Below are 15,295 nucleotides of genomic sequence, written 5' to 3'. Positions count from 1 at the left end.
ATGTAATTTAGATTTTCTTAAATTTATTGAGACTTGTTTTGTGGCCTCTCATATGGTCTTTGTTATAGAGTGTTCCATGTTGATGAAAAGAATATAAATTCTGTAGTTGTTAGGTGAAATGTTCTATAGATATCTCTTAAGGCCATTTGTTCCAGATTGTAGTTGTTTTTGTTGACTTTCTGTCTTGGTGACCTGTTTTGTGCTGTCAGTGGAGTATTGAAGTCTCCCACTATTACTGTGTTGCCCTCTATGTCATTTCTTAGGCCTAGTAGTAACAGTTTTATAAATTTGGGAGTTCTAGTGTTAGGTGAATATATATTTAGGATTGGACTAAATATAGTTGGACGTATCCTTTTATTTCTTTGGACTAATCATTTTATCATTATATAATGTCCTCTTTGTCTTTTCTGTTTTTCCTACCCCTTTACCGTAAGTTTATGTGAATCCTTATGTGTTAGGTGAGTCTCTTGAAGACAGCAGATACTTGGTGGATTTTTCTGCATCCTGCCATTGTGTATCTTTCTTTTTGAGATGGAGTTGCACCCTTGTTGCCCAGGCTGGAGTGCAATGGCATGTTCTTGGCTCACTGCAACCTCAGCCTCTTGGGTTCAAACAATTCTCCTGTCTCAACCTCCCAAGTAGCTGGGATTACAGGTACCCACCACCACGCCCAGCTAATTTTGTTGTATTTTTTGCAGAGACAGGGTTTTGCCAGTGTTTGGCAGGCTGGTCTCGAACTCCTGACCTCAGGCAATCAGCCTGCCTTGGCCTCCCAAAGTGCTGGGATTACAGGAGTGAGCCACCATGCCCGGTTCATTGTGTATCTTTTAAGTAGAGCATTTAGGCCATTTGCGTTCAGTGTTAATATTGAGTGTGAGGTACTGTTCTGTTCATCATGGTAGTTGTCTCCTGGATGCCTTTTTTTTTTTTTTTCTTGCATTGTGATATTGTTTCATAGGTCCTGTGAAGTTTATGCTTTAAGGAGGTTCTTCTATTTAGGTGTATTTTGAATTTTTGTTTCAAGATTTAGAACTCATTTTAGCATTTCTTATAGTGCTGGCTTGGTAGTGGCAAATTCCCTTAGCAGTTGTCTGAAAATGACTGTATCTTTCCTTCATTTGTGAAGCTTAGTTTCACTGGATACAAAATTCTTATCTGATAATTACTTTAAGGAGGCTAAAGTTAAGGAGGATAAAGCCAGTCCCTTCTGGCTTGTAGGACTTCTGCTGAGAAATCTGCTGTTAATTTGATAGGCTTTCTTTTATAGGTTACCTAATAATGCTTTTGCCTCACAGCTTTCGAGATTCTTCCTTTGTCTTAACTTTAGATGACTTGATGACTATATGCCTAGGTGGTGATCTTTTTGCAACGAATTTCCTGAGTGTTCTTCAAGCTTTTTTATTTGGATGTCTAGATCTCTAGCAAGACCAGTGAAGTTTTCCTCAATTAGTCCCTCAAATAGGTTTTCCAAACTTTTTGATTTCTCTTCTTCCTCAGGAACATGAGTTATTCTTACGTTTGGTTGTTTAACATAATCCCAAATTTCTTGGAGGCTTTGTCCATTCTTTTGATTCTTTTTTCTTTTGTCTTTTTTGGATTAGGTTAATTTGAAAGCCGTGTCTTTGAGCTTTGAAGTTTTTTTTTTCTACTTGTTCTAGTCCGTTGTTGAAATTTCACAGTGGATTTTGCATTTCTCAAGTGTATCTTTCATTTCCAGAAGTTTGATTGTCTTTTCTTTATAATATCTGTTCTCTGGAGTCTTTAAAAATTTTTTTTAAGTTGTTTTTCACCTTTCTATGGTACCTCCTTGATTAGCTTAATAATCAACCCTCTGAATTCTTTATCTGGCAATTCAGAGATTTCTTCTTGGTTTGAATCTCTTGCCAGAGAGCTAGTGTGATCTATTGGAGGTGCTATAGAACCTTGTTTTGTCATATTACCAGAATTGGTTTTCCGATTTCTTCTCATTTTGGTAGACTATTTCGTTGGAAAGATCTGGAACCCAAGGGATGCTGTTCAGATTATTTTGTCCAGTGGGGTGATTCCTTGATGGGGTGCTCTTCCTCTAAGGATAAGGCTTCTTGAGAGCTGAATGCAGTGGTTGTGCCCTTCTGGGTGTAGCCACGCAGTGGGGCTACTGGACTCCAGGCTGGTGATGGGGAACGTTTGCAGAGAGTCCTGTGGTGTGATCTATCTTTAGGTCTCTGAGCTGTGGATACCAGCCCCTGCTTTGGTGGAGGTGGCAGGAGAGTGAAGTGGATTCTGTAGGAATCCCTGGTTGTATTTTTATTTAGTAGACTGGTTTTCTTGAATGCTGGTTTATGCTAGCAGTGAAGTTGTCATGTGGACAGACTCAGGATCTCTGGTTAGCAAAGATGTTGCAGGCTCTGGAATTAGCTGTTGTTTTCCCCTTCTTTGGAGCAGGGTTGTTCTGTTAATAGTTTCTATAATGGCTTGAGTTAGTTGGCCTCCAGTGAGGAGGTGGTGCTTTCAAGAAAGCATCAGCTGTGGTAGTATAGGGGGGATACAAGCTTGTCCTACATTGGCCAGGATAAGTATTCGGGTTTCTTAGGTGATGGGAAGGGCCATAGAACTCCCAAAAGTTTATGTCTTTTGTCTTTGGCTACCAGGGTGGGTAGAGAAAAACCATCAGGTTGGGGCAGAGTTAGGTGGGTCAGAGTCATACTCTCCTTGGGCGGGGCTTACTGTGGCCACTGTGGGGGATTCAGGGTGGTTCTCAAGTCAATGGTGTTATGTTGCCAGGGTGATTTGCCTCTTCTGTCTCATGTAGACTGCCAGGGAAGTAGGGGAAAGCCAGCAGTGACAGGCCTCACCCAACTGCCACACAGCCAGCAAAGCCAGTTTCACTACCATCATGCCCTGCATTTATATCCACCATGGTGAGCAGGGCTGAGACCTTGACTCAGGCTACAAGCCTCCCTGCTGAGAAAGCAAGCAGGCCTCTCAGGCCTTGCCCCTCCCTGCCTGCCTGCATCTTCGGCTGTGGCTTCTGCACTTCTATTGCACATCCCATTTGCCCCCCTTTGGATTCTGCTCAGGAAAATTTGTGCTCATTTGAAATTATTATAGAGTTCAGCTAGAAGCTTCCTTTACCCTGTGGCCCCTCCCAAATTCTGGTGGCTGACTTTTCTTCCCCAAGAACCCCTGTGAGTTAAAGCCGGAGATGACTTCCCTAGGCTCGAGCTGGGGACCAGGAGTGCCCACAGGGCTCTTCCTGCTGCTGCTTCTACTTTTACAGTTTGCTCAGCTCTCTAAATCCATTTCAGCTCTAGGTAAGGTTAAATCCTTCTCCTGTGATCTGAATTTTTCAGGTTCCCCAGTGGGGATGTTTGTTCAGAGGTAGACTTTTTCCCCTCTCACACTTTGGGAACTCACACTTTTTTGACTGTCTTGTGGAGTTTGCAGCAGCAAGCCACTTCTTTCAAAGGGTTTGTGAATTCTTTTGGTTTTCCTGGTATGTTTCTGTGGTGGTTCTTGGAGCAAATGTTCACAGTGTGAGTCTCTACATGCTGTTTTGTCCATCCGAGGAGGAGCTGCACATTAGTCCGGTCCCTATATGGCATTTTCCTGGAAGTTTTTGTTCTATTTATCCTTTTGAATTTATGTAGTTTAAAATTATGAGTTAAACAGGGGCAAGTCCTGCTCGTCACTCTTCTGATCAACTAGTTACCCTGTCTGGAGGCAGCCAGTGTTATCAAAATTGTGTGGCCTTTGAACAGTCTTTCATAAACACACATATTACAACTCCTCCCACCCCACCCCTTTTTACACTAGTGGTAGCATGCTTTATACATGTTCTGTTTTCTGCTTTTTCTGTCTTGGAGATTATTACATATTGGCTTACAAAGAGCTTCCTTGCTCCATTTTTTTTTTCCTGAATAACTGCATGTATTTCTCTTCAGCTATATAACATCATTACTAAACTGAGTCACCACTAGTGGTCATTTATGTTTGCTCATTTTTGCTAGCAGGGAATCACCGGTTGAAAGGATTAATGTGTCTGTGCTTTTTGTTAGATGGAACCAAATTGCCATCCGTAGCTTGTATTCACTTAACCTTTCTACCAGCGGTGTGTGCAGGTGTCTGTTTCCCTGCATACCTGGTTCATCATACCTTTTCTCTTACAGTTAAAGTGTTATGTCATTGAAGTATGTGTGTGTATATGTAAATGTTTTTGGTAAAGGTTGTGTGTAGTGTTTTCATTTCTGAATCATATTCCATCATCTGTATGTGTGTGAAAAAAAATTTATATCTCTATTCTACTCTATTATTTTTTTGTTTTTCTTTCTTTTTTTGGAGACAAAAACTTACTCTGTCACCCAGGCTTGAGTATAGTAGCATAATCATGGCTCACTGCAACCACTGCTCCTGGGCTCAGGTTATTCTCCCACCTCAGTCTCCTGAGTAACTGGGACTACAGGCACATGCCAACATGCTTGGCTAATTTTTGTGTTTTTTTTTTTTTTTGTTGAGCTGCCATCTCTGCGCTATGTTATTCAGGCTGGTCTAGAACTCCTGGGTTCCATCAATTCCATCTGGAGCTCCATCAGACTCCTGGGTTTATAGGCGTGAGCCACCATACCCAGCCTCTGTTCTGCTCTCAATGGACATTTGGATATTATCAGTTTTTAGCTAACAGGAAAAGTGCCACTATAAACATCTTATACATGTCTTTTGATGACCATATATATGCCTAACAGTTGTATGCATATCTAGGGATAGAATTGTTGAGTGGTTAGATATGAATACGTTCAGCTTTGGAAGATGTACTCATAGCATTTCCAAAGTGGTTTTGCCAGCTCAGCCTCCACTGTCAATGGGTATGAGTGTCTTTGCATCCCAGCAGAATTTCATTACACTCACTCGGGTGGGTGGGTGTATAGTGGTATCTTGTAATGTTAATTTGTATTTCCTTTCAGCATATGAATTTGAGCATCTTATAAAATGTTTATTGGCCATTTTGGATAGCTTCTTTTGTGAGGTACTTGTTCAAGTCTTTTGTCTGTTTTTCTATGGGGATTCTGTCTTTTTCTTGATTATAAGTTTATATTTTTGATGTGTGTTTTTTTGTCAGGTATTACGCTTTGCAAATATCTCCTCCCCCTCTGAGGAAATCTTTCAAGGCTGATGGTGTAATTGAAAATAACTGGTAGTGGGGCTCCTTGGTTGCAGTAGTCATGGAGGATCTCTAGATAGAGGATGACTTGCCATCTGATATGTCTGAATGACAGTGACGAGCCAGCCCCTTGAAGTGCTTCATGATGACTTGTCCAGGCAGAGGGAACAGCATGAACAAAGCCTCAGGGAAGGACAAAGCTTGGCATGTTTGGGTACTGAAAGAAAGCCAAGGAGGGAAGAAAGAGGTGGCAAGAAGAAATAAAGATAATCAGAATCTCTCTTCATTGCTCTGTGGGAGAGAAAGGCCTTAGATTTGTCATTATTCTAGTGCTGTTTATGACAATTGCTTCTCGTGACTGTGGTCTTTGAGTGTCTTTTGCTTTGGGAGACTGAAACATAATGTTTCTTTCTGTCCTTTGTCTTGCAGGTGTGGTGGACACAGGCCTATTCATCAACATGGCTGAGAGAGTCTACTTCGGGATGCAGGATGGCTCAGTTAACATGAGGGAGAAGCCTTTCTCTTGACCCTGCGAGGAGCAGAGTGTGTTCATCTTGAGTCTCCAGCCCACAGCCAAGGTGGACATACCTCTCCAGGAGCCTTTGCCTTAATGTATTTCTGCCAGTGTGGACAACTGGTTGTGAGGGATGGGGTGGGACAGTGGGAGGGGGAGTTAAATCCAGTCTTATGAAGTATTGTTATTAAATGTCTTTTTAAAAAGAGAAATATAAACATATATTTTTACTATTAAAATATTCAGTTTTTTTAATAAAGTAGAACTTGATGTCATGTTTTATATGAAACATTTACCAAGAAAAAAAAAGGAGAGGTGGACTGTCTTTAAAACCTTTGACTTGAGTCTGCTGGTAAAGCTTCTGAATATTGGGTTTGCTGAGAAATGAAAATCAAAACTTCTTTAAGCTGATAAAATGAGGGGCTCAGCCAGCAGTGAATTCCTGATGCCTTACTGGAAACTTTGTTTACTTGTCTGCCATCTTCTGTTTTGTTTTTAGTTAGTTTTCACTGTGAGCACACATAATACCTGGTTATATCTTAAGATCAGGTTTACAAAACTGTGGAGTGGAGCGGTGTAGTATGGAATGACTTGGAATGTAAACTCCTGGGGAGAAAATGTGGTTATATTTTCATATTTGGGGGTTTCTTCATATCCCTGCTGTTGGAAGAAATTGATCAGAAATGCTTGCCAGTACTGCCAAAGCACTGCTGTGAAATGTGAAGTACTTGTTTTTTTTTTTTTTAATGATTTACTTTTTGTTGTTAATATTTTTCTGTTACTTCTTGCATGGTTTGGTGTCAGAAGTCCTTACCTCTTTATATTGTTTGCAGGTTGAAATAAAACAGTGTGGTGCCATTTTGACTCTTTTGTCTTTACTTTAGAATTTGAATTTAAATGGCCACAGAAGGAAAGCCAAGACGTAGGGGAATCAGTTTTGCCTACCCAATGTGTATCAGATCTGTATGGGGTGGAATTCACTCAAGAAATCTTGAACCAAAGAATAGGTAAATATTTCCATTATTTCTGGGAAAGCTATTTTCCATATATGTCAGTTATCTAAGGAAATATGCTATAGCCCTTTGTCAGGCAAGGTATTAATTTTCTTTGTTCATGAAGGCTAATACAGATGAACAAAAGTCACAGATTATCTCCACATTTTATATTAGTCAAAACTTGTTCAGTCATGGAAGCTGATAATCAGCCAAATAGGTAACCTGAATTTCCTCATTAGCACCCCCAACTCTAATCTGCAGTTTGCTTAATAAACAGTCAACTCTCCGAAAAGAGCCTCATGGGGAAAGGAAAGGCCTGAGCAGCTCAGTGAACATTCTAGACAAGGCTCAATCAGACTTGCTGGCGTCTGAATTCTTGCTAAATCAAATTGCAGAATAAAAGTTAATCAGGAGAGAAAGCATTAAAGTTGCTTATTTCTTTCAGAGTTCCCTCTTCACTCTCAAAGTACTCTTTAAAAGTAGTTGCCTTTCATATTGTTAGGAAACCTATTGTTAGGAGTGCTTTATTTTTCTTTTATTTGGTTTGGGTTATAATTTTTACACAAAATGGGCATTATATCTTAGCTGAGAAATCTTGATAAAGCTAATTTTTGAAATAACCCTTGAAAGGTCTTGTGGTCTGGATTAAATTTAGGAATAAAGATAAACAACAAAGTTAAGCTGAATTTCTGAAAAACACCTGCATGCACCACATCACATGTAAATTTTCTGTGGGTTTCATAAGCATTCGCACCTGTGACGGATCTGCAGTTCCTTTGAATGTCGAAGTTAGGTTTTCCTTCTCTTGAAGAAAACAAAACACCTATGTTTTAGGCACACATACAGCAAGGTACATTTTGAGTAAAGATTCTTCATTAAAACTCATTAAAGGTGATCTTTCTGGGAGTTACATGGAATAAGTATTTTCATGTAGCCCACATGCTAGTACATGTGATTAATGATGAATCTCAGGGGCAAGGGTGAGCTGCACACTTTGTTTTTGGGAATGTTTATAACCAAGGTATGCAGTCACACTCTGGGAAGTATCAAAGGAGGAAAATCACTGATTTGAATAAAATCTATTCAATTTGGTTTCAGCTATAGCTTCTCATTAAGTTTTTATATTCTTCATTGATAAACTGTTTGAGCTTCCATCATTGGCCAGTTCCTAGTGGGCACTAGTGGGAGGGAGAGGATGGGACACAGATGGTTAAGATCTGCCTGTGCTCCACAGGCTTCCAGCCTGGTGAGCCTGACAGGCCCCTTGACAGAGGAATGATGAACTGGAGGAACACAGTGGGCAGGTGGGCAAGAGATGGACTCTGAGTGGGGAAAGTGGTTGACAGGTGACTCTGGCGACAGCTTCCGACGTGCAGTCTTTGCTGGCTTTGACTCCATCAAAGCACTTTTATTTAATGTCAAATAAGCTGCTGTCAGCTTATGGCAGAGAAACAGATCTGAATAGGTTAAGTCACTTGTCACAGACAGAGCTAGTAAGTGGCTGAACCAGCCTGGGATCCCCTGGTCTTCAGGATGGAGGTTTTGTAGTGTCTGGGAGGATACTCTTACATTGGTCTTAAGAAGTGCCAGAGATGGTGTGTTGCAACTTTTTATGGGAAAATTCTAATGGAGACAGGCAAGTTTCACAGAAAAGCTACTTTTGGAGTAATCATTCCAAGAAGGTACCTTTCATTTTAGGGGCAGTGCTTTGCTTTGATGTAGTATTTTTATTGAACTATTATATTTCAGTAGTTTCAACCTTTTATCCTGAAGTGGCAAGGAGGGGAGGTGGGGAGCTATCGTATTTGAACCTGAATGTGTGCCAGGCACTATGTGGTTTTTTGCATTGTTATCTCATGTCACCTTTATGGTGTTTGTCCTTTTTTTAAAAAATTATTTTATTTTTATTACCAGGGGAGAGCATGAACGCAGTCCCCTACTACCACAAATTACACAGTCGAGTTTCCCACATTTGGGGAAATTGCAGGGAGTCAGCACATCTGGAGTGCAATGGATAAGGCTCGCCCTGGGAAAACCACCTTCATGATCATGGCATCTCCCCTATCAGGTGTTTGTTCTTTTAACTTGCTGAGTGAGAAACGGAGGCTTAGTTTAGGTTCAGGTCATACACTGGAAAGCAAGCCAGACTTCTCTGATTCTAGGCCTTGTTCCTACTTCAAGGTGTTTATAGGTCTTTGAATAGTTTGTGTTCCTTAATTGTGTCCATCAGTTGTAACTTGAGAAACAAATAATTTGTTAAAGTACTGGAGTTAGTGAATGGTTGGGTTGTGTGCGTAGGCTCATGGTTAATCCTATGATGATCAATTTCTGTCATCTTTAGTAGGAGGAAAGAGTAGCACATTGCGTATAGTCTCGGGTGGGCCACAGGAAGGAGGCCTTTGTAGAAGTCATCGTTATTTGTCACTCTGGAATGGAACCTGACAACCATTGATTTCTCTCTTCCATTGTCTGTTTTCTTTTTCCTCCTTTCTCCCTATGATTTAGGCACAGTGGCTACCAGAGGCATTGCTAGTCTGCAGAGGGTCATTTATGGCTGAGGACTGTTCATTCCTTTCGGCCAGAGATCATTCGGAACACACACACAGTTGGACAAAGTTGGATTTACCTGTTGAATAAGGGAAATTACATGCCATGGGCAGCTGCAGTTATCTCAGCCTTAGAACTTAGAGAGTTTAGGCCAAGGAAGCAGAGCTTAGCTCTGGATTGGATGCCGTCAGGAAGCGGGGCTAATAATATAACTGGAAATCTTAACTGTTCTTACCTAGAAGGTAAGAAGAATGGAGTGAGCCTAAAGCTACCATTGGTAAAGAAGGAAGTTATTCATTAGTGATGTTGGGCAATTTTTGTGATGTAGACAATGTTTGTCTATGTGATTATGGTCTTGTTTTTGTCTTCATCCATTAGTCACAGACTGGCCTTGTCTGATGTTGATATTGTGTGAAATTGTGTTCCACACGAGAACATCATGGCTTGGCTGTGGGTGCCAGGCCAGCTTATAGCAACATTGAGGTCTGAGTGATAGAGCTAGGCCAGCTCCCAGCCGTCAAGGGTGACATTGTTCTCTCTCTGGAGATATGGCAGAATCCCCTAGGATCCAGAGGGCCTGGGCATTCTTTAAACAACTCTTTCACCCTTTCACTGACAGAGTTTGTCAGTCCCTTTGACTAACTGATAATGAGCACTTGTGTGTACCTAGCACTGGGGTGCAGGAGTCAGGTCCCAGATACCCCAAGATGTCACCAGCCCTCAGACTTCACTGATGCCATGACAACCATTTCTTGTGACTTGATTCTCAGATGCCTGACTTTGCTCACTTCCTGTCACACCTAGTAGCTGAAGCTGCCAGATTTAGGATTGCATCAGCCTTCACTCTCCACTAACCCAGTAGTCAGATGAGCTGAGGTTTTAAACATAGGTTCAATGCCTTTGCTTTTTTAGTAATTGGGTTGTATTGCATGGCAGCAAAACACTCCAATATAGCCTAGTATTCAAATGTGCCCAAGTTGGACTCAGCAAATAAACATCTGTAATGGTGTTTTGGGAGGGATGGAAGTGTGACAGTTCACATGGCTGGTGCAGTGGAGGCAGAATCCAAAGAGGGAAAGAAAGGCTTCCCGGGAAAGGAAAGCCTGCTGTCTTTGGACCATGCATTATGTAGACTGATGATGAATAAGATCAGTGCTGAAACCCCATTCTATTATGCCCAATCACTGAGAACCATCTGTTCAGCAGCAAGATGGGAGAGGAAGCAGCTCTGTCTCAGAACTGAAGTCCTGGCTGGTTGCATCTCATTCAGCCTCAACCCAGTGGCAATAATATCTCTGAATGCTCCCTGATTGCAGAGAGAATACATTTTGAGAGTTCCCAGGTTTGGGGGTTTTCCAACTTGAGTTTCAACTAGGGGAATGGTGTGTGTCTTCCTTTATTTCAGAAGCTGTTCTTGGTGTAGGGTGAGACCAGTTTCCAGTCACCAGTGAGTTTTGAAGTTTCCAGGGCTTGGTTCTCTGGGCTTAGCTACATCTGGCCCCTGTGCCTCTGTGCCAGTGATGCTGCCACTGGGTTCTTTGTGAACCCATGAGAAGCACTCACAAGGTGAGAGCCCACAAGGAGCTGGGCCCAGAGCAGCACAGGTGTGAACAGGAATAGCAATGCCTGATAGAAATGCCAGCCTTAAATGTTCTAGTCTTCATACTGGAAAAGTTGAAAGAAACAGGCAAAATTCAGTTTATAGTAAAATATTCTATTTAACAAAATAAAGTATTACTACTTTAACACATAAGGCGTATTTCATATTTTTTCTTTGAAGTCTTCAAAATGCCATGTGTACTTAACTTAGGCACATCTCGTTTTGAATTGGCCACTTTCCAGGTGCTCCGTGGTCACTCATGGTGAGTGTCTATGGCATTGGAGAGCACGGAGCTAGAATTCAAGAGGGACATACATAGCCCCATTCTGACTTATTTAAGGCTCTAATTTCTTAGAGCAAGTCTGGAGTTCTGTAGTCTTAAGATGTTTCTAGAACCCACAGAGAGTTCAGTCAGTTGGAAAGCTACCCCAGAGAGGTCCACTCAGTAGCCTCAATTTGAACTGAAACCTTCATCTGTGCTTCCAGCAGATGACATTTTGACCTTAACTCCAGGAAAAAGAAGCCCATCCTTTCAGGTTCTAAGTTAAATGAATATTTTGGTGGCAATATACTGTTCTTTTTTGTTGTTGTTTTTTTCTGAAAAAGATTAAGTATGATGAAGATAGTAACCTAAGTTTGAAATTCCATTCTCCTATTTCCTAGCTTTTGGAGGACACTGTTTCATCTGAAAGCCTCAATTTCCTCATTGTAAAATGGCTATAAATAATAGTGTCTGTTAGTATTCTTTTGAAGAGTAAATGAACTAATTTATACCAAAAATATAAAAAATTACTTGTATATAAAACACTTGATACATTTTAAATTACTGTTTGACAGCTGTAGACTTGTATTTTCTAGGTTCTTTGGGGTTTGGAATTAAGAACATTGAGTTGTGCAAAATGGCTCCCTGAAAATAATTGGTGGGGAGTGTGGAAAGGAGAGAAAAACCATGGGTGCATGGGGATCCATGTATGAGTTTTTTCCAGAATGAAATTTTTCTTAAAATGACTTACGACGTTTGTTCTGGAATTTACTAAAGGAAAATTGATACAATAATTGCATATGTCCATGTGATATGCGGTACGGGTTTACTTAAGATGTGTGTGTGTGTGTGCACACGTGTGTATCTTCTACTTGGGGAAGTCATCTTTTTCAGAAATTTCTTAAATTCTTAAAATCGTTTTAAGAAATTTAAATTTTCATTTCTTTATTTTGTTTGTAGGAAGTGATTTATTTAAAGAGTGAGAGGAACAGGAGAAGGAGAGAGAGAGAACCATCTAAGTCTCACACTGAGTGAGAGAATCCAAAAAGATGGAATCCAGGAGAGGAAAGCAGCTTCCACACTGAGTAGAAGGGAATAGAGAGACACATGGAGTTTAGGAGGGGAAGACAGGCTTCCATGAGAGAGTGGAAGGGGGTCTTTTTTTTTTTTTTTTTTTAGAGTCGGGGTCTCACTTTGTCATCCAGGCTGCAATGCAGTGGTGTGATCATGGCATACTACAACCTCAACCTCCCTAGGCTCACATGAATCTCCCACTTCAGTCTCCCGAGTAGCTGGGACTACAGGCATGCACCACCGCGCCTAGATAATTTTTATATATTTTTTTGTAGAAATGAGGTCTCATCATCTTGCCCAGGCTTTTTTAAAGTAAAAAGTTTTTAAACTTTAAACTTTTAAAATCAGTCTTATCTAGATATAATGAGCATACTGTACAATTCACCTGTTTGAAGTATATAATTTAGTGGCTTTTAATATGTTCATAGTTGTGTAACCATCACCACCCTTGATGATTTTCATCACCCCAAAGAGATGGAATGTCCATTAAATAACTCCTTATTTTCATAGAATGCTCCTTCTCCCCCTCCCCTAGATCCCCTAGGCAACCATGAATTTACTTTCTGTGTAGATTTGCCTCTGCCAGACATTTCATATGGATGGCATCATACAATATATTGTCTTTTGTATCTTTCTTCTTTTGTTTGGCATAATGTTTTCAGGTTCATCTATGTTGTCACATGTACCAGTATTTCATTATGTTTTTATCGCAGAATAATATCATTGCATGGGATATTATTTATTCATTAATCAGCAGATGGCCACTTGTTCTATTTCTACTTTTTGGCTATTAATGAATAATGCTCTTACGAACGGTCACGAATAAGTTTTTGTGTGGACAAATGTCTCATTTTTGTTGTCATCGTTCCACTGTTCCTCCTTTATTTTCTTCAGGTATATATATAAAATTTTTCATACCATCATAATTCCTCTTTTTAAAAAATATGTTTGTGTTTATATATACATGTATGACTTTCTTAGTAATTTCTGTAGTTGCTGAATCTGGAAGGAAGACTAAAAGGCCACCAGGCAGGCAGCGTGGTGGGAGGAGTGAGGAGGGAAGGAGCATCCATGCAGAGGGAATAGCATGTGCAAAGACAAGGGTGAATGAGGATGTGGTTGGTACAGGTAAATTCGAGGAACTTTGAGGGCTGACAAGTAATGCTGGCTCTGGGGAGGTGTTGAGAGAAGAGAAGGGAAGGCAGGAGCCATGTAATGAAAAATTGTGTTCACTGTTGCTAAGGACTCTGGACTTAACTTGCCAGTGGGGCTTTAGGCAGTGGAGTAGCATGATCAAAGCCATTGCTGGCTGCGGGGTGGAGGCTAGGATGAACAGGGCAGACAGAGTCTGGGCCAGGGCATCAGTTAGGAGTCTATAGAAATGGTTCAGGGAGGCTTCCCAGCTTATTTTAGGACTTTCTTTAAAGCTGATGGAATGTTTTCTTCCCAGATTCAAGGTACAGCAAGGGTTGGTTGTGAGAGATGCTTCTGCTACCATTTCTGTTGCTCACAGTAAGGCAAAAATGTCAGTCTAGATTCAAAGAGGTGGTGCAATAGACTCCACTTCCTGATGAGGGAAGGAATGAATGCAGGATTTGCAACTTGTCTGTTGAAGGGAAAGACAAATATTCAAGAAGAGTTAAAGTTCATTCAGCTGGTGGCATCCAATCCAGTGGTGGATGGCAGCAGTGCCAGGAATAGCATTTAGACAGCAGCATCAATAGTGACATTTTTTCCCAGAATATTTTAGGGTAGGACCTTGGCCATATTTCCAGCTTACCAGCTACCCTTGTTTTCACCTGTTTTCTGAGCCTAATTTTTTAGACTTCCCATTCACTTTGGAGTTGCATGATACCCTTTTAATATATGCTCTTTCTGCTTAATTTAGCCAGAGGTAGCTTCTGTTGTTTGCTTCTAAGGGTGCTGACTGGTTTGTTGGTCAATAAGACAATCACTGAGGACTGTACAGTAAAATGAACAAGATAATGTACCAAAGAGGAAATGCAGGTGGGTAATAAACTCCTGAAAAATATTCCATCTCACAATAAAAACAAAACACATCTAAATTAAAATGGTAACAACCAGATGCCTTTTTGTTTTTGCCTTTACAATTTGCAAATTTATCTAATCAGACCTGCAGAGTGTGGTGAGACAAGTTTTCTTTAACTTTTCTTTGCTAGTGGGGCTATATATGCCTTTTACTTTCCTATATTTTTTGTATTTTCTAAAGAACCTGAACAAGTCATTAAAATTAAATAAATGGAAAAAGTGTTTGTGGCAGAAGAAACACTAGTGGGATAGTAAATTTATGTAACCTTTTTTTCCTGGAGATTTTTTGGCCATATGTACTAAGATCTTAAAATGAGTCATTCTTTGTCACTTTCAGGAATCTAGTGTAAGCAAAGAAATTTGTGCACAAAGATGTTCATATTTTAGTAAAAATTGGAAACTTCAATGAAACGAGACAATTAAGATGTGACATAATAAGATAATAAGCAGAAGCAACCCTTAAGAAAGGTCTTGAGAGTAGGACTCAAGATGGCGCTATGAGAACAACCCAGGATTGGAGCTCGCGTTGAATCCGCAAACGGTGAGTCAGAGCTGCATTTCCAGACTGATCTTTGTTGCCCACAGAACGGGGAAACTCCCAAGTATAAAAAGACACGGGACGCCAGGCAGCCGGGGCGGCTGCGGCCAGCCCTACCCAGCAATCCCCACAGGGTGCACTTGTCCGGGTGCCTTGTTGAACTGGCAACCTGAGACTTGAGAGGGCTGGACTTGAGACTGAACGAGACTTGGACAGTAGCCCAGCACAGGGGATTGCAGGGACAGATCGTTTGGGATACCCAGTGGGACGAACAAAACCGCGATTTCAAACTATCCCGAGCAGACGGTCCGAGACGCTCTGTCGGGGAGGGGCGTCCACCACTACCGAGGCAACCCGGCCCAACTGAGATACACGCCCACTGCTGACGCAGCCAGCTGTTGCCGAGGCAACCCGCCCCAACTGAGATACACACCCACTGCTGACGCAGCCAGCCGTTGCCGAGGCAACCCGCCTCAACTGAGATACACGCCCACTGCTGACGCAGCCAGCGGTTGCCGAGGCAACCCGTCCCTACTGAGTTACACGCCCACTGCTGACGCAGCCTGCCGTTGCTGAGGC

General features: G+C 41.3%; 1 protein-coding gene and 1 non-coding gene across 2 annotated transcripts in view; one reads left to right on the top strand and one right to left on the bottom strand.

Moving 5' to 3' along the window:
• Positions 1-6,509, top strand: part of RPIA (ribose 5-phosphate isomerase A) — a 57,666-nt gene extending 51,157 nt beyond the window's left edge. Inside the window, exon 9 of the mRNA XM_002757521.6 lies at positions 5,567-6,509. Coding sequence (XP_002757567.1) covers positions 5,567-5,664 — 98 coding nt within the window. The 3' untranslated portion in view covers positions 5,665-6,509. The remainder of the gene's footprint in view (positions 1-5,566) is intronic.
• Positions 6,510-8,557: 2,048 nt separating this feature from the next.
• On the bottom strand, positions 8,558-8,722 carry LOC118147648 (U1 spliceosomal RNA). The gene has a single exon (XR_004734090.1). It is a non-coding gene; the product is annotated as a U1 spliceosomal RNA (small nuclear RNA).
• Positions 8,723-15,295: the final 6,573 nt, after the last annotated feature.

Source organism: Callithrix jacchus, chromosome 14 (genome assembly GCF_049354715.1).
Source record: "Callithrix jacchus isolate 240 chromosome 14, calJac240_pri, whole genome shotgun sequence".
Classification (NCBI taxonomy): Eukaryota; Metazoa; Chordata; class Mammalia; order Primates; family Cebidae; genus Callithrix; species Callithrix jacchus.
The sequence above is the reverse complement of the archived record's forward strand: the minus strand, read 5'-3'. Positions and strand labels throughout refer to the sequence as shown.